The sequence below is a fragment of the Theropithecus gelada genome, chromosome 16 (assembly GCF_003255815.1).
Source record: "Theropithecus gelada isolate Dixy chromosome 16, Tgel_1.0, whole genome shotgun sequence".
Classification (NCBI taxonomy): domain Eukaryota; kingdom Metazoa; phylum Chordata; class Mammalia; order Primates; family Cercopithecidae; genus Theropithecus; species Theropithecus gelada.
This window is the reverse complement of record NC_037684.1, coordinates 66,603,302-66,622,565: the sequence shown is the minus strand read 5'-3', so window position 1 is coordinate 66,622,565 and position 19,264 is coordinate 66,603,302. Positions and strand designations below refer to the sequence as shown.

The following is a 19,264-nucleotide window of genomic DNA, read 5'->3' as shown; positions in this document are numbered from 1 at the left end:
TAAACCAGGCGATATGCTGATATGGCAAATTTGGTGAAAACAGCATAGGGATAATTCAAGCTGGGGAAAAGCTATTTAAATGAAAATACCTGAACTTGGAAAAGGGTCAAATGTTTTTGCAATTTGTCACCACTGTCATTCCCAGGCCAAGAACGCCCTGGCACACGCCCTGCAGTCCTCCCGCCACGACTGTGACCTGCTGCGGGAACAGTATGAGGAGGAGCAGGAAGCCAAGGCCGAGCTGCAGAGGGCGCTGTCCAAGGCCAACAGTGAGGTTGCTCAGTGGAGGACCAAATACGAGACGGACGCCATCCAGCGCACAGAGGAGCTGGAGGAGGCCAAGTAGGGACTCCAGGGTGGCAATAGCAGGGGGAGCCTGAGGGCACAAGCCAAGAGACCAGGAGTCTTCGTATCTTGAGAGATTGTCTCTTTCCTGCCCATGCCTTTGTGGTTCCTGAAACATTCAGATTGTGCCCCCCACCCTCTGCGGGTCTCCCTGTCCTTCTTCTCGGGAACTGTCCATTCCCCCTAGCTCCCTGGGGGGGCTCCTTAGGGACCTGCTTTGCCACCAAGCATTTTGAGACTCTCCCGGTGACACTTGGATCCTCTCCACTCACCAAATCCTAGGTCTTGGTCTCATCAAACATCAATCCCTTCCATGCTATTCATTTCCCTTCCCATCTGACAGTTACCTTCTGAAATATTCCACCTTTGCCAAGGGGGGAAAAAAAAAATCTGGTTTTCATAGGAAAAAACTGGCCCAGAGGCTCCAGGAAGCAGAGGAGAACACGGAGACGGCGAACTCCAAGTGCGCATCCTTGGAGAAAACCAAGCAGAGGCTGCAGGGAGAGGTGGATGATCTGATGCTGGATCTGGAGCGCTCCCACACCGCCTGTGCCACCCTGGACAAGAAGCAGAGGAACTTTGACAAGGTCCTTCCCCAGCCACTTTCTCTGTGAAGAAGGCATGGGGATGATTCAAGTTGAGGAAATGCTATTTACATGAATATACCTGAATTTGGAAAAGGGTCAAATGTTTTACAGTGGCAGTGGTGAAAACAACAGTTTCACACTTAGATGTGTGAGATACCTGCACATCCTACAAGGCCCCCAGTTGGAGCATCATTTCCCAGTTTGGAGGACTTGAGGTGTCTCTTGACTACTGTGACAGTCCCTCCAAAGGCAATTTTGTTTTCAGTTAAAGCTAATTCAGTTCCATTGAGATCGTAATGTCTGTGAGAACGCAGCAGAGGGCCTGCAGGAATATCACAGTTTGGGGTCCCGGATCTAGAACAGTGCTCTCCTCTTTCTTCAGTCCCTAAGGATGGAAGAGCAAAACGTTGGCGTTACTGACAGCCCTTGTTTGCAGGAACTCTTCTGAGTCACCCCTGCTTTTTGCTTCTCCTATGTCCTTTTGTCATCTCCCAGGTCCTCGGAGAGTGGAAGCAAAAGCTGGACGAAAGCCAGGCTGAGTTGGAAGCTGCTCAGAAGGAGTCCAGGTCACTCAGCACCGAACTCTTCAAGATGAGGAACGCCTACGAGGAGGTGGTGGACCAGTTAGAGACACTGAGGCGGGAGAACAAAAATCTGCAAGGTGAGCTCTCTCCACCACCGGTGTGTGCTACGTCCCCGTCTCCTCCTGCCAACCCCTTCCCCATTTGGTCACAGCCATCTGCAGACGCCTTCTTCCCACTGCCCCACACAATCCTCAGCCATCATGCTTCACATTATTCAGTTTGCCCCAAGGTCCAAACCTTTTTAATGTAAGGCACAGCAGGAGCTAAGTCTCATTTTCGAGAACCGAAGGCACAATGGGTTGCTGAGCCCACTGCTCTGTTAGAGAAGACCCTTCAGTGATTCTGTCTCTAAGTGGCTCTGTATTCTTGGGTATGCCACTGAATCCCTTAAGACCTCAGACTTCCAATCTACAAAGTCTGAAGACCACACCCAGCACTTTCCAAAGCCCCTTCTGGTTCTGCAGACTATGATTCTACGCCTTTTCCCCACAATTGTTTTCTCTGGTCTGCTCTATGACCGTTTTGTATACAGTACTTTTGAAGTTTTAAGTTTCTATTCTTCACTTGTGGTTCCTGTCTGCCTAGTGCAGGTGAGGTAACGCATCCCTGTCTTGCCAACACCTCATCCGAACAGCTACCCTGTATTCTCTCCTATATAAACGCCACGAATGAATCGCCCATTCCTGAATTGCCTGGCAAATGCCTATGCCATAAGCTGGAGCCTGTTGAAACAGCCTAAATCGAGCCTGTCCTTTGCAGAAGAGATTTCCGACTTAACTGAGCAGATTGCAGAAACTGGTAAGAATCTTCAGGAAGTGGAAAAGACCAAGAAGCTAGTGGAGCAGGAAAAGTCAGATCTGCAAGTCGCCTTAGAAGAAGTAGAGGTAAGTGTCTGGGATATGACATTCGGAAATTCAGGAGGACCAGGAACTGAAAGAGGCTGCCCATCACCACCCCATGGGGCCCTTCCTGCCAGGAGGCCCTGAGTTTCCAATGGGAGAAACGTTCAGCCATCCCAGGGGCTGAAATATCCACGGACTGCTACTTTATCTCCTGGGTGTCCTCTGGCACAGTTCCCCTTTTGAAAATAAATTAATGTGTTCATTATGTCTTCAATGTCTTCCTCTCAGGAAGCAGAAAATCAATCACCTAACATCCTGAGAGCCGCGCAGCATCTCTCAGTTATGTTTCACACAGAGGCACAGACAATCATCTTTGGCTAGCAAGAATCCTGTACAATCAAAACACACCCAGAGTCTCCTGGTGCAGTAATCGGCGGTGGCCAGGATGACTGGTGGTTTCTAGGGAAATACAAACCAACACAGGATAACAGGAGAGCAATTGCCCTGTGATTTTGGAGAATAGGATGACTCTCGATTTATGGTTATTATTAAAATAGACACCTTCAGTAAAATTTTCACTAATTAAGAAGGATACTCTATCTCAAGTCATAAGAAATTTGTTCACGAGGGATGCAAAGTTTTAGTCCCAGTTTCATCACTATTAGGGATATTTGGGAGCAAGTCAAATACTCGGACCTCTCTGAGTATTGTTCTCTTCATCTATAAAATCAGTAAAAGAATACCTACTTGCAGCTGGGCATGGTGGCTCACAACTGTAATCCTAGTACTTTGGGAGGACAAGGCAGGCTGATCACCTGGAAGGTCAGGAGTTCAAGACCAGCCTAGGCAACATGGTGAAATCCTGTCTTTAAAAATACAAAAATTAGCCAGGCACAGTGGCGGGCACCTGTAATCCCAACTACTCTGGAGGCTGAGGCAGGAGAATCGCTTGAACCCAGGGGGTGGAGGTTGCAGTAAGCCGAGATTGTGCCACTGCACTCCAGCCTGGGCAACAGAGACTCTGTCAAAAAAAAAAAAAAAAACCTATTTGGGCTGGGCACCATGGCTCACACCACCTGTAATCCCAACACTTTAGGAGGCCAAGGAAGGAGGATCACTTGAGCCCAGGAGTTCAGGACCAGCCTGGGCAACATAGCCAGACTCTGTCTCTACCAAAAAAAAATTTTTTTTAATTTAATTTTTTTTAAAAAAAGAATACCCATTTGATTGTATGGGGATGAAAATACCCATTCATGAAGGTGGCTGCCCACAGTACTCCCAGTCACTCCTTTGCTTTCGTCAGGGTTCCTTGGAACACGAGGAGAGCAAGATCTTGCGCGTCCAGCTAGAGTTAAGCCAGGTGAAATCCGAGCTAGACCGCAAGGTCATTGAGAAGGATGAAGAAATCGAGCAGCTAAAAAGAAACAGCCAGCGGGCAACGGAGGCCATGCAGAGCGTGCTGGATGCTGAAATCCGCAGCCGGAACGACGCCCTGAGAGTGAAGAAGAAGATGGAGGGAGATCTCAATGAGATGGAGATTCAGCTGGGCCACTCCAACCGCCAGGTGGCAGAGACCCAGAAGCACCTGCGCACGGTCCAGGGCCAGCTCAAGGTGAGCACGGTGGCCGCCTCTGCGTACCTGGACGGGCTGCAGCCTGCCGGGCAGCTCTGGCCTCACTCCGGGTCTCCCCTGCAGGACTCCCAGCTGCACCTGGACGACGCCCTGAGGAGCAATGAGGACCTCAAGGAGCAGCTGGCCATCGTGGAGCGCAGGAATGGCCTCCTGCTGGAGGAGCTGGAGGAAATGAAGGTGGCCCTGGAGCAAACCGAGCGGACCCGCAGGCTGTCGGAGCAGGAGCTGCTGGACGCCAGCGACCGCGTGCAGCTCCTGCACTCCCAGGTGCGTCGGCCCTCACTCCTCCGCTGAAAAGCCACCCTGGGGCAGCTAGCGCCTCCTGCACCCCTAGCTGCTTCCGCTATCCCTCGGCTCAGGGCCCACGCCGTGGGAAGGAGCACCCGGTTTCTCCCAGACTAGTGGTCAAGACCAATTTTCTTTAAGCTTGCTTCTTGGAATAACTGACTCTTGATTGACAGATTTCTGAGCCTTTTCTGATCCAAACATTAAACATCTTACACGTTGTAGGGAAATCAGAGCAAGAAGGATTAATTATTGTGTAAGGCGCCTGGAAGTACTATTTAAGAGGAAACCTTAGAATATTAAGATTTTATTTCAAAATAATTATTTTTGACCCGCCTCAGTGCCACACCTATAATCCCAGCACATTGGGAGGCCAAGGTGGGAGGTTCGCTTTAGCCCAGGAGTTGAGGCTGCAATGAACTATGATCTCACCGCTGCACTCTATCCAGCCTGGGCAACAGAGGGAGACCCTGCCGAAACAAACAACAACAACAACAACAACACATACACACACACACACACAAAACACAAAATAATTATTTTTATAAACGTTTTTAAAACTCCTTTGTTTAAAAAAATAGAAAAAACAAGCAAATACATGGAAGAAAAAAGTCAAGCATATTATTAACATTCTAGGGTCTCTCATTCTTAGGCCCCTTGTGAATTATATAAATATTATGTTTTTGCCTCTAATCCCAGGACTTTGGGATTGTTTGACCTCCGGAGTTTGAGACCAGCGTGGGCAACATGGCAAAACTGTGTCTCTACAAAAAAACAAAAGTTTTAATTAAAAATAAATGCATATACATATAGTAAAAATATGAGCAATCTTTAGCAATCTCTTTTTTTCATTTAACAATCATGAACATATTTTGAGTTTTTTTGGGTTTTTTTGGTTTTTTTTTGAGACAGAGTCTCGTTCTGTCACCAGGCTGGAATGCAGTGGTGAGATCTCGGTTCACTGCAATCTCCACCTCCTGGGTTAAAGCGATTCTCCTGCCTCAGCCTCCTGAGGATTACAGGTGCACATCAGCACACCCAACTAATTTTTGTATTTGTGTAGATACGGGGTTTCACCATGTTGGCCAGGATTGTCTTGATCTCCTGACTTCAGGTGATCCGCCAGCCTCAGCCTCCCAAAGTGCTGGGATTACAGGCGTGAGCCACTGTGCCCAGCCTCGACATCTTTAAATAGTGTTCTGTAATATGATTTTTAATGACAGAAAAGTAGGCTATTCTACCTGTATATTATTGCACTTTCATTTCATCAGTCTTCTGTGGTTATTTTATATTGTTCTCAATAAAAATTTTACTTTTAGAAAGGCTGTTCTGATGAACTTCCTCGTAACTAAATTTTCATATACTTCCATGATTACTATCACTTAATATGTCTAGAAGTAAATAAATTTCTAAAAATGAAATTTCAGGTTCCAAACAGCAAAGATATTTGTAATATATTGTAAATTGTTCTTTAATAAGGTTGTCTCAATTTTTATTTCCTCTGGGAAAACGTGTGAGAGTTCTCTTCTATAAATTCTCGAATATTCTAGCTCTTATTTTAAAAATCTTCACCAATTTTATTGCTGAAGCATACCTCACTGAGTTTTTAGTATGTTTTTATTGCTAATGAGGTGGAACATTTTATCACTTTTCTTGGCCGTTTGTACTTCTTCTAGTATGTTTTACCCATTTGTACTTTTTGCCCTTTATTTAAATTGATTTGCCTTATTTATATGTTAAGAAAGGGACTATTTTCTTCTGTAATATACATTGCAAATGTTTTCCAGTTTGTCATCACCCTTACAATTCTATTTATGGCATATCTTGATTATTTGAATTATTTTTCATTTTATATAGTATGTCTATCAATCATTTCCTTGCTCTAACACCTTTTACTGAATAATCTATCCATCCTCAAATATTTGAAATTCTACTTTTATCATTTACTCAATTCTTTGATGTACAATTCTTGGGTCTGTTAACTGAACAGAAACAGGACTTTCTGTTCAGTTAGGAATAAAGAAAGATCCCAGTACTTGGGAGGCCAAGGTGGGCGGATCACAAGGTCAGGAGATTGAGACCATCCTGGCCAACACGGTGAAACCCCGTCTCTACTAAAAACACAAAAAATTAGCTGGGCGTGGTGGCGGATGCCTGTAGTCCCAGCTACTGGGGAGGCTGAGGCAGGAGAACGGTGTGAACCCGGGAGGCGGAGCTTGCAGTGAGCCGAGATCCGGCCACCGCACTCCAGCCTGGGTGGCAGAACGAGACTCTGTCTCAAAAAAAAAAAAAAAAAAAAGAATAAAGAAAGAAAGAATAATGTACAGTACTGTACCCAGCAGGTCATCCATGTGAAAAATAAGAAATGGAACAGGATCACGATTTACTTCCTTCCCCGCCCAACCCTCCCCCTTCCAATTTCTTTAAGTGCCCAGATAGAACCCACACCCCTGATATCTAATTCTTCTTGTAGAACACGAGCCTGATAAATACCAAGAAAAAACTGGAGGCTGACATAGCTCAGTGCCAGGCAGAGGTGGAGAACTCAATCCAGGAGTCCAGGAACGCAGAGGAGAAGGCCAAGAAGGCCATCACGGATGTGAGCTCTGTTCTTCCTTTTCAGAGATGGGGTTTGGAACTGAGAAAGGGGGGCCTCTGAGCCAGGGCGTGGCAAGTATGTTTCATCTTTTATGACCACAATCGGTTAGTGGTGGCTTCCCAGACAGATGGAATGAGGTACAGTCTCAGCAGCGGCAAAGTGGGAGGGGAGGCTGAGGAAACAGCAAAGACTGGCTGGAGTCAGACAGGGGAGGCTCAGCACCACGATCCCAACATTCTCCTCTTCTGCAAGCTCCAGGTAGGGATGGGCGGACGGGGCCTCTGATGTGTCCTGTGAACTTAACCAGGCTGCCATGATGGCTGAGGAGCTAAAGAAGGAACAGGACACCAGCGCCCACCTGGAGCGGATGAAGAAGAACCTGGAGCAGACGGTGAAGGACCTGCAGCACCGTCTAGACGAGGCTGAGCAGCTGGCACTGAAGGGCGGGAAGAAGCAGATCCAGAAATTGGAGAACCGGGTAGAGTTTTTGAGAGGACTCTTACTCTGAAAGTGACAGCCTCAGACAGAACCACAGTCCAGAAATTGAGATGGTGGGAAAAGGCCATTGATTGAATAGATTGCAAATTCAGTTTCAGGACTGCTTGCAAAATTCCCTGTGAGCCTCATTTCTCACCTCTTTCTGTTTCATCTGTTCCTGTGCCCCAACACACACACACACACACACACACACACACACACACACATCTATTTTGGCATGCTCACACCTCAGTAAATGTAATATCATGATGTGTGTTAATGTTCACATTCCATTTGCTGTGTAGATTCAGATGCACACACATACATGGAAAAAGCTATGAACATATACTTTAAAATTACACATTTTGATGCATTTACATTTTGGACCAAGTTTCACTTTGATAAACACGGCCCATCCTACATAAAATCTGCAGTTTCCGTTTTCTCCCAATCTCAGGTTTCCTTCCCTTCCCAGCTTTTCTCATCTCTCAGTGCAGGCTGCAGTTCTGGCACAGGTATGTCTCTTGCTCCAGCCCCCAAAGAGGGCGATCGGGGCTTCTTCCTTTAGGTTGATGCACCAGAAAAGTTCAACGCCCGACACCAGGACATCCTGCTTTTTCTTTATCTGGGAGCGTATCCTGCAGTTATTGTTCCGTTTCTTTGCTGACTGTTCCCTTTGTTTCCTGTCCCCCTTGCTTTTCCTTTTAGACCCATGTGGTTTATTTCAATCATTTTAAAATGGGCTGTACTAGCAGTTGACATTTTGGAGGAGGGCTCTGCGGAGGAGGCTGTTCGAGTGTCTCTTGTCCCAGGGAGACAGGAAATGAAAGAGTGGGAGGAAAGGAGGAGGAGGAGGGAAAGAGAAGGAGACAACTTTTCCCAGCAGGAAGGCCCCCAAATACTGTTATTCTTTATGCAAACCTGCAAACCACCGAGGATTTCCTCCCCAGGCACACGGTCCCATTAAATGTGAAAGGATTTTTTGGGGGGGGGGGGGTGCTAAAAACAAGGCCATAGACTTTTTGAATAACAAAAGTAAACACCAGGGAAGTTAGAACTTCCCCCCAAGTTCTTGAATGTTTATTTTCAATGGTCCCCAGTCCTATTCCATCACAGTGAGTTTAGGCCTGTTCTTCTCATGGATCCCTCCTATGCGAAAAGGATTAGGTCTCATGACACCTTCTGCCATACTGTGATTCCCGGATTGGCAGGGAGCCCTTGGCCACCCTCCCCCTCCCATGGTGAGGTGCCTTGACTGTCCTCCCATCCCCTGCCCAGTTATGTGACTTCCATAAACCTCACAGAAGCCTAGAAAGAATTCCTAGGAAAACAAATGTTTTGTAGAACCTGATGGAAGACTTTCCTGGGTCCAGGAGGTAGAGGGTGGGGAGGTTTTGGGAACAGTGCCCAGAGTAAGCCTGTCCCATTGATAGTTTTCAAGATTGATCTAGTGAGTCTCCAAGTCTGGAGTCGTCCCTGCTGTGCAGCCACTGTGATTCCCGGTGGAGTGGAGAATGCAGCTGGCTGCTGCCCCTCCTCGGCTTCAATCTCTGGATTGTGGAGTTGGGACCACAGTTGGTGACTTGTGTCCTCAGTGGCTACCCTTTCCCCTCAAGACTTCGGGAAAGGCAGAAGCAACTATGAAATTAACAACACCTGTGTAGTGCTTTGTCATTCTAACCATACTTTCACATACTTTAATTCAATCTCCACATTTGAGGTAGGCTAGGCAGGAAATATTATCTCCATCCTAAATATACAGAAACTCATGCTCAGTGGTGGCAACTGACTTGCTTTGGATCTATCAAGTGGGCCTGGAGAATGCTTTGATTACTCCTAGCCCAGGTTCTCTTCGTGATCCCTGCTGCCTTACTTGATCTGTAATCAGGGCAACCATGAACAGCTGGGTAGGTTTCAACTGCAAGGACAGGTCAGGTTAGCTTTTGCTGCCTTTGCCAACTACCTGGCTCCACAAAAGGGTGCATCTGTGCAAAGCCTGACCCACCAGCTATGCTCTGTGCACCTCAGGCTGCCTCTGCCCAATGAGGGCATCTTCTTCTCACTTGCTCAAAGCACCTGCATGGACTTGTGGTGACTTGTCAATAAAATAAAATATGGCTCCTGAGCCCTAGGAGGAGACATCTTGGCAAAAATCCCATTAGGGGATCTTTTTTTTTTTTAACTTTAATTTCTGCAGAATGTGCAGGTTTGTTACCTAGGTATAAACGTGCCATCTTGGTTTGCTGCACCCATCAACCCATCATTTACATTAGGTATTACTTCTAACGCTATCCCTCCCCTAGCCTCCCGCCCCCCGACAGGTCCCGGTGTGTGATGTTCCCCTTACTGTGACCATGTGTTCTCATTGTTCAACTCCCACTTATGAGTGAGAACATGCGGTGTTTGGTTTCCTGTTCCTGTGTTAGTTTGCTGAGAATGATGGTTTCCAGCTTCATCCATGTCCCTGCAAAGGACATGAACTCATCCTTTTTTATGGCTGCATAGTATTCCATGGTGTATATGTGCCACATTTTCTTTATCCAGTCCATCATTGATGGGCATTTGGGTTGGTTTCAAGACTTTGCTATTGTGAATAGTGCTGCAATAAACACATGTGTTCATGTGTCTTTATAGAACGATTTATAATCCTTTGGGAATGTATCCAATAATGGGATCGCTGTGTCAAATGGTATTTTAGTTCTACATCCTTGAGGAATCGCCACACTGTCATCCACAATGGTTGAACTAATTTACACTCCCACCAACAGTGTAAAAGTGTTCCTATTTCTCCACATCCTCACCAGCATCTGTTGTTTTCCTGACTTTTTAACGACCACTAGGGGATCTTGAGTTCACGCTAGAATGATTGGCCCATGAGTCCATGAGAGAAGCCTGGGAGAGGAGACTTGAATTCTGTGTTCTTTTCATCCTACCCAGGTGCGGGAGCTGGAAAATGAGCTTGATGTGGAACAGAAGAGGGGAGCTGAAGCCCTGAAGGGAGCCCACAAGTACGAACGCAAAGTGAAGGAGATGACTTACCAGGTAGAGGTCCCAAAAACCTCCTCAGCGAATGCTGTATGGACCAAGCCCCATCAGAAGTGGCCATAGGTTTGCAGGCCCCTGCCACGTGTACCCTGTTTGCAGGCTGAGGAGGACCGCAAGAATATCCTCAGGCTCCAGGACCTGGTGGACAAGCTGCAGGCCAAAGTGAAGTCTTACAAGAGGCAGGCTGAGGAGGCGGTGAGCACAGGAGGTCCCCGGGAGTGCTCACAGACAGACAGTCCCTGGGGCAGCCTGGGTGTCCCCGCCATCCCCGAGTGGGAGCAGGTTCCTGGTTGGTAAAGTCCTCTGAGTCTCAGGCCTGAGTTTGTATTTGCAGGTTATAAACACAGAGACACCTGTCCTCTTCCTCTCTTGGTCCATGTTAAGTCTTCCCCACCTTCACCACCTCTGTGTCCTCTTGCCTCACCCTACTTGGCCAACCCCCTTCATCCCCTTCATCCTGCCCACCGTGACTTACCTGACCCACCCCAGAGCATGTTAGCCTATCCTGGCTGGCATTGGATCACCCTGACTCTCTCAAACCACCCCAGTCTACCCTCCCAGCCCTTCCTGCTCCCATGACCTGACTTGAGGCACCTCATCCTAATTCCCACCATCCCACCAGAGCCCACCCTCCTAGGCATCTCCAGCCTTCCTCAGCCCTCCCAACTCCCTCCACTCCATTCCATCCTTTGTGATCCGCCCTTTGATCAAATAGGTGAAATCAACAGGAAAGAAATGGAATGGGCTGAAATCTGTGTTTCCCAAAGTGTCTTCTGAGGACACTGGTTCTGAGGGATGTTAATAGCAGGAAGTTGGGCTGCCATGAGGAGGAGCTTATTATTTTACAGAAAAGAAATAGTTTGGGAAAATCTCAGTTAAACAAAGTTACACTGGTTGCTTTACTTGAAGGGTTTCTCAGATTGTGTAGACGTTGTAGAGTTTCATATGTCATCAACTCTACAAAGTGGAAGCGGGGTTCCAGAATATACCATTTCTCACACTTCATTGACTTTGGAACCTTCTTATTGTATGCAGAGCATCCCACAGGGCTACGGTTCTAAGTACCAAAATTTAGGGGAGCCTGCCCTGGACAAATGACTGAGTTTCTCCCATTGCTCTTTTTCCTCCCTTCCCTGCGGCCTGGTTGGTTCAATCCTAATCTCAGGGAAGCACATTTGAACTGGTTCAATATTGAGAGCAATTCGTGCACATGGGATGAGTACAGTCCCAGCAGGTTTGGCAGGCTACAGGGTGCCCAGGAGGACACCTTAGTCAGGAATCCTTGACATTCCCCCAAATAGACCAGTACAGTGGCCTGGCCCTAGATAGATGATGCTGGGCAGAGACACAGGATGAGGGAGACTTGGGCCATTGGTCTCTATACCTTCAGATGCCTTGGGAGAGCACTGGACTTAGGTCTCCCCCAAAGATCTCTGTGGAACAGATACCATATAGAAGAGGTGCAAGGGAACATTTTTGGAGATCCTAGGAGGGACAGTAGCACCTGCAAGGTGATTCAAGGCAGTACACATGGTTGTGAGCTCGGAGCCTTGTCCTCACACTCTGGAGAAAGCCTACCTGCCCTCTTTGCCATTGGGGAATCCAAGGCCCTGGTTGCTTAACTCCTCAGAGGCCTTCAGGGACAGGGCACCTCATAATCAGACTGAGGGGCTCTATAGCCTCATAACCCCTCTGTCTCCTGTGTAGGAGGAGCAGGCCAACACGCAGCTGTCCAGATGCCGGAGAGTCCAGCACGAGCTAGAGGAGGCCGCGGAGAGGGCGGACATCGCCGAGTCCCAGGTCAACAAGCTAAGGGCCAAGAGCCGAGACGTGGGCGGCCAGGTAAGAGCAGGTACCTGAGATGTAGAGGCCAGCTAAGAACAGACACTGAATATGGGGGCCAGGTAAGAGGTGAAAGCCTGAGTGTGGGAGGCTAGATAAAGGCAGGTACCTGAGATGTGGGGACCAGGTAAGAGCAGGTACCCGAGATGTAGGGGGCCAGGTAGGAGCAAGTACCTGAGTATGGCTTCTTCCCAAGAAGTCCCAAGCCCCGGGGGAGTCCCATGGACCACCCAGGGAGAACCTGGAGGATGACTGTTGATCCTCTCCTTCCTGCTGCTGGTCACACACTCCCAAATGCTACTGTTTTAGCAAAGACTCCTGTGGTTCCAGGCTCTTGGGAGAATGAGCAGTGAGGCAGGACACTGTCATCCCTGTCTCTCCCTGTTGCTACAGATGCTGCCCATGAAGCCCCTGATTTGCAGGGCATTTGTCCTGTCGCTAGTAGCTAGATTGGTTTGCTTTTACAATGTGCAAAGGGAAACAATGCCATTCCTTAATGTGTCTCTGAAGTTCCAGATTTTCCACCTGCTCCACTTCAACGTGATGTTCAGTCTCCCGTTTAGTTGACTCATTTCCTATGTACAATTGTTTTTTCTCCCACAGAAGATGGAAGAATGAGGCTCACCTGATGCTCGTTGCCATGGGACACCTCAGAGAGAGTGGAGGGAAAATGTGTGAGAAATAAACTCTCCTAAATACTCGGATTCCCGGCTCTGCTGTGTTTATTATCATGGTCCATTCCTCTTCCATGAAGCTGATATTTAGATTCTTGCTGCTCTATTGTAAATATTAAATAAGGGATGTGAAAGTGGAGGATCTTTGCTCCAAGTAGAACACATGGAAATTCAAACCATGGCCAGGTAAATCACTAGCTTCCACAAACATTTAAAAATAAAGACCCTATGTCACTCTACCTCTCTCAGAATAGCTATCATCAGAAAACGAAAGATAAGTGTTGGTGAGGACGTGGAGAAAAGGGAACTCTTGTGTACAGTTGGTGGGAATGCAGATTGGTACAACCTAATGGTAGTTTTTCAAAAACTTAAAAGTGGAACTACCATATATGATCCAGCCATCCCACTGCTGGGTATATATCCCAAGGAAATTAATCAGGATCTTGAAGAGACATCTACATTTCCATGTTTATGGCATCCCTGTTCACAATAGCCACAATGTGGAACCAAAATGTCCATCAATGGATAAATGGATAAAGAAAATGTGTATATATGTGTATATATATGTAGATATCTCATATATATGTATATATCTTCACAATGTGCATATACATGCAAATGTGCATATATATCCAAATTTGAATATATATTCATATACTATTGGGAATACTATTGGGCCATAAAAAAGAAGGAAATCCTGCAATTTGTGACAACACAGGTGAACTTGGGGGACATTATGCTAAGTGAAATAAGCCAGGTACAGAAAGACAAACACTGCGTGACCTCATTTCAATGTGGAATCTAAGATAGTCAAACTCATAGAGGCAAAGAGTAGAATAATGGTTGCCAGGGGCTGGGAGTTGGAGGAAATGGGAAGATGTTTGTCAAAGGATACACATTTTCAGTTATACAAGATGAATACATTCTGGAGATCTACAGCACCAGGCCTATCTATAGTTAATAATGTATGCATGTATTAAAACATCAATTTGTGCACCTGAAATATATACAATTCCTTTTGTCAATTATACCTCAATAAAGCTGAAAACATCCCGAAGGAAGGAAGGAAGGAAGGAGAGGAAGGAGGGAGGAAGGAAGAGAAAGAAGGAAAGAAAATAAAGATCCCTTCAGATAACCGTAGCACAGTTTCCTCCTAGGAGCTCATAATTCTTGCAAATTCACTTCCCCATTTTCTCTCTGAATTTACAGATAGGGACACTGGGGCCCAGAAGGATTAAGCACTCTGACTATAGTTGTCTAGGGCAGAGTGAAAATTACACCCTGGAGATCCTAGACTTGCAGGCTGCCAAACAACTCTGCTTTTCCATCCCATCCTTTTTAGAGGCTTTGTCATATAATTCTCTCATGCCCACCCACAGTTCCCCTTAACATCTGAGAAGGTAGTAGGTACTGTCAAACTCATTACTCCTAGGAAGACAGATGCTTTAGAAAAGGTTGGATAGGAGCTCAGGTACCACCTTGCTCCTCCTTCCAGCTAGGGTAACTCCTCCCCACCTGCATGGAGCCTCCTCAGGGTGTTCAGGGCCAAAAGGAAAAGGGAGCAGCTGGGTCCAAAGAGATGTTAACTTTCCAAGTCCAAGATGAGACTGGACCCAGGCACCATTCTCCCTCCTCAATGGGAAAGAAAACTACTGCTAGTTTCACATCTCTCTCTTGGATCTTAAGGATCTCATCCATTCTGATGATGTTGGTTTGCTTACCCTGAAGGGGCACAGTAAAATGGAATCAGGACCCTTATGGGTGGATTAGGAGCCAAGACTAAATGTGAACCTCATTCTGACCACTTAATAGCTGTAGCTGTGTGGCCTTGTGTTGATCACATATATTCTCTGAACCTGAATTTCCTCATTGGTCAAACTGACCTGTGTGGACAGAAGCACAGGCTTTAGGTTCTGGCGAACCTAGATGGAATCCCAGTGCTGTCACATACTAACTGTGTGGCCATGGACAAGTTATTCTCCTTGCTTAGTCTCAGTTTCCTTATTCTGTAAGGCATAGATAACAATAAAAATCATAGCTTTGCCAGGAGGGATGAGGGGGTTGGGGTGACAGCAAGAGGCATAGACAGGGCTTCTTTAGGGATAATGGATGTTCTAAAATTGATTGTGGTGGTGGCAGTATAACTGTGAATATATTAAAAGCCATTGAATTTTACACTTTAAACTGATAAATTGTATGGTGTATGATTATATCTTAATGAAACTGTTTCAAAAATTCATAGCTTCTATTACCTGATAGTAAGTACTGGCTTACTATGTACCAGGCACTGAGATAAGTACACTATTCTCTAACATCTTAGATTATTCCTTCTCTCTGGCCTTCTAGATTCTCCTTTTCATCTCATCACCAGCCCACCCCAAATGCCTTTGACACAATGGGGTTGGAAATTGAGGAAGATTGGCAGCAGTGGTGGTAGCAGAAAATGATTCTGAGGTCACCTTCCTCTAACTTAACCACTACCATTATTATGGCTATCATCATCACCATCATCATCACCATCATCATCACTATCACCATCATCACCTTCATCACTATTAAAATCACCACCACCATCACCATCACCACCATCACCATCATCATCACCATCACCAACTTCTCAAGATCACCGTCATCACCATCATCACCACCACCACCACCACCACCACCTTCTGAAGATCATACCATCACCATCACCACCACCACCACCATCATCATCACCACCCTCATCTGAAGATTGCCACCATCACCATCATCGTCATCACCACCACCACCTTCTCAAGATCATACAATCACCATCACCACCATCATCACCACCATCATCATCACCATCACCATCTTCTCAAGATCACCATCACCACCATCACCATCGTCATCATCACCATCACTATCCTCTCAAGAGCACCATCATCACCATCATCATCACCACCACTACCATCTCAAGATCACCGTCATCATCACCACCACCATCTTCTTAAGATCACCATCATCACCATCACCATCATCACCACCACCACCACCTTCTCAAGATCACCATCACCATCATCATTGCTGAAAGAATCCATTGAAATGATCTTTTCAATTGCCTCATCTTCACAGTCAAAAAAATCCAAGGTCAGGAGGGAGAATAATATTATTTCAAACACACAGAACAACATTGTATGATGCTAAGTGGTCACACGCCCATTTTTCTCTTTTCCATTCCATCCTCCCAACAAGCCTATTAGAAGACCAAGCAGGTATAATACCCTCATTTTCTGGAGGTGATGCAGACAAGTTATGACTTGCCCAGTGTTTGAGGAGGAGACGAGATTGCAGCTCTTCAGTCTCACATTGGTGGGTTTTCCCTCAGCAAGGACAGGTGGCCAGGATCCTGAGTCCCAACCTGTCAGGGTCCCAATTCTGCTACCACTCACTAGCTTTGAGAACCTGGGCAAGTTACTTCATGACTTTAAGCCTCTGTTTCCCCAGATGTAAAATAGAGTGTAACAGTTTATAGGGTTGTTTTAGGAAGTAAATAAGAATATGCAAGAAGCACAGGTGGTCTAGAGTGGGGCACACAGTAAGCACTCTGATAACCCGTTATCCTGATGCAGAGGGTTGAGACCTGGCCCCAGGAGGTAGGTGGAGTACAAGACAGGGATTCAGTTGGACAACAGTCTGAGGTTTTATGGCCATGTCTCTAAGGGGTTTTCTCTGGTTTGAGAAGTTAACATACGGAGTTGGGGGTCATTTTTTAAATCCTGTGGATTCACTTCTCCCTGACACGCCAACAAAACAAAATCTGAATTCCATCTTCTCAAGAACTCCCAGTTCAGTGGGGGCTCTATAGGATTAAGATACCTCCAAGGAGCTGTGCACTTACCTGGCTCCCATATCCCAGCTCCTGACCCCCGGATTTATGAGTCAGAAGAGAAAGAATATTCCTATATGCTTCACAGTACATAACAGTGTCTTATACTTAATCAGAATTCTGATTATTGAAGGAATGAATTAATGAATGAATAAGAGAGATACCAGTTACTCCCTGATGGTAAGTAACTAAAGATAAATATCTTTTCTCTTTTCTGGGGACTAGAAGAAAGAGAAGAGAGTGAAGCTGAGGTTTGTGTGCTGAGTTTTCTTTCCCAGCATGTATATGTCAAATTTCATCTGGCAGCGGGAAACCAGTCTTAAGCCCTCAGGCTGAGCTGGGTACCTCTGGACCCTCCTACTCTCTTGCAAAATTGAAAAGGAGGTAGAGGGGACCTTGCCTTGGGTCTTCCACACCATAAGACAGGGAGTGCACAGAACTAGAACAAAAGCAAGAAAGCTTGGGCTCCTATCAATACTTTCCAGAGGGCCTTGGGCAAGTCAAGAAATGTTCCCGAGCCTCAACATGGGGCTAAAAGTCCTGGCATTACCAACCTACAGGATGCAGTTGTTAAAAGGTTCCCATGCAATGCACAAAAACGTTTCCTCAACTATGCAGCATTGCCCAAATTGAAGATGGCATTGTTGCTTCTATTTTACTAACAATAATGAAAATAATAATGCTGTTATTGTTGTTATTCAGGAGTAAAACCCAGCCTCCAAACCTGAACTTTCAGCTCTAGGGAGTTGGAGAGCAGTGCCTACCCTGGCCCAACGCCCCCTTCAAAACAGAGCTTTGCTGCCACCTCCTGGCTGTGGAAAGGCATGCTTTTCATTATACAAATGACCTAGAGATGAAACTCATAACATCTTGGATTAGCTATTCGGAGTCAGAGGTGTCACTGGGAATCATGTTCATCTGGAACAGCCCACTAGTTTTGCAAATGACAGAAATCCCAGAAATCCAGGTTAGTAATAGGATCTGGTAACCCCTCAAGATATAGCATCAGAATCTATCCCAGGTCTTTTGGCTCCCAGACCAGGACTTCCCCAACTGAGTATCCACAGAAAAGGACCTTACAGAATCTTGAGATGGAGGGCTAAGACTCACTGGACAGGCAAAGAGTGGTCCCTAGTGATGGCCTTGGCAGTAAAGAGTATGACATGGCCAAGGGGTCTCTCCCCAAACCTCATGCTCCTCATCCTAGAAGACTCTGCCAGGCTGGAAGAGAAGTGTTGGTCCCAGGGGAGAAGCAGTACACCGACACAAATAGCCTCCTGCCCTTCACAGGAACAGGTGACCAGACCCTAAACGTTTCTGGGATGAAGGTGGCCCATAGCAATTCCAAAAGCGAGGTTCCCTGGCCCTTTCTCTAGCCCAACACAGGACAGGACGTGCACTCCACGACAGGATACTCAAGGTGCCATTTGACCCTTGAAACCCTTTCCACTTTTCTCCAACATGCTCAAGGCCCCCCAGAGGTTGACATCAGTGGGATCCCTTGCCCTGGCCTTTGGGTGGGCCTAGCCAAAGAGGAGCTGGGATAGAAGAGCAGAGGGAAGGACATTGAGAGCAGTATTTATTCCCCGTCTCTCCCTGTAGTCCAAAATCCCATTCCATGTCAGGTATCCCAGCCCCCCAACCCTTCTGTCTCCAGGTTCTGATAACCAAGTCCCTCTTACCCCCAGCTTGTACCTCCTTGCAGGCCTAGGGAAGGTAATGAAGCCCTGTTAATAGACCTGGAATTCTACTCTATCTCTGTGGTTTTTCCATACCTGCCCACACCTTTGTAGAGAGTCTGTTCCTCAAACAGTCCTCATATTATGCTAAATTGGATGTTGACATGGTTTGGATTTGTGTCCCCGCCCAAATCTCATGTCAAATTGTAATCGCCAGTGTTGGAGGCGGGGCCTAATGGGAGGTGATTGGATCATGGAGGTGGATTTTCCCCCCTTGCTGTTCTTGTGATAGTGAGTTCTCAAGAGATCTGGTTGTTTAAAAATGTGTAGCACCTCCCACTCCTCTCTTTTCCTCCTGTTCCAGTCACGTAAGACATTGCCTGCTTCCCCTTGCCTTCTGCCATGATTGTAAGTTTCCTGTGGCTTCCCCAGACCCTGTACAGCCCGTAGAAACATGAACTAACTAAACCTCTTTATAAATTACCTTGTCTCAGGTAGTTCTTTGTAACAGTGGGGGAACAGACTAATACAGATGTGCTATCTGTTTTCCACAGGTTCAACTTGCCTGATACAGGACTCCTGCCCTACCCGTCTATTTTACTGCTTTATAGCCCCTTCTACAGAGCAGGACCAGCTGACCATGCAAGGTAAGAGTGCTACCTCACAGCTATTTGTGAATATCTTCAGGTCATAAATTCCATTCAGTAGACAGTAATGTATTCAGTTTCATTGCACACTTCAACTTGGCACTGACCTTCACCAAAATCAAGCTTTTAAGATTGCTTTCAGGTCTCTTTTTTTTTTTTTTTTTTTTTTTTTTTT

General features: G+C 46.4%; 1 protein-coding gene across 1 annotated transcript in view; it reads left to right on the top strand.

Annotated features, from left to right (window-relative positions):
• MYH13 (myosin heavy chain 13) overlaps positions 1-15,332 on the top strand; it is a 72,446-nt gene extending 57,114 nt beyond the window's left edge. The window contains exons 30-42 of the mRNA XM_025362001.1: positions 146-342; positions 749-932; positions 1,428-1,593; positions 2,276-2,400; positions 3,662-3,970; positions 4,055-4,258; positions 6,750-6,875; positions 7,183-7,353; positions 10,290-10,394; positions 10,497-10,592; positions 12,105-12,239; positions 12,843-13,099; positions 15,260-15,332. Coding sequence (XP_025217786.1) covers positions 146-342; positions 749-932; positions 1,428-1,593; positions 2,276-2,400; positions 3,662-3,970; positions 4,055-4,258; positions 6,750-6,875; positions 7,183-7,353; positions 10,290-10,394; positions 10,497-10,592; positions 12,105-12,239; positions 12,843-12,857 — 1,833 coding nt within the window. The 3' untranslated portion in view covers positions 12,858-13,099; positions 15,260-15,332. The remainder of the gene's footprint in view (positions 1-145; positions 343-748; positions 933-1,427; positions 1,594-2,275; positions 2,401-3,661; positions 3,971-4,054; positions 4,259-6,749; positions 6,876-7,182; positions 7,354-10,289; positions 10,395-10,496; positions 10,593-12,104; positions 12,240-12,842; positions 13,100-15,259) is intronic.
• Positions 15,333-19,264: the final 3,932 nt, after the last annotated feature.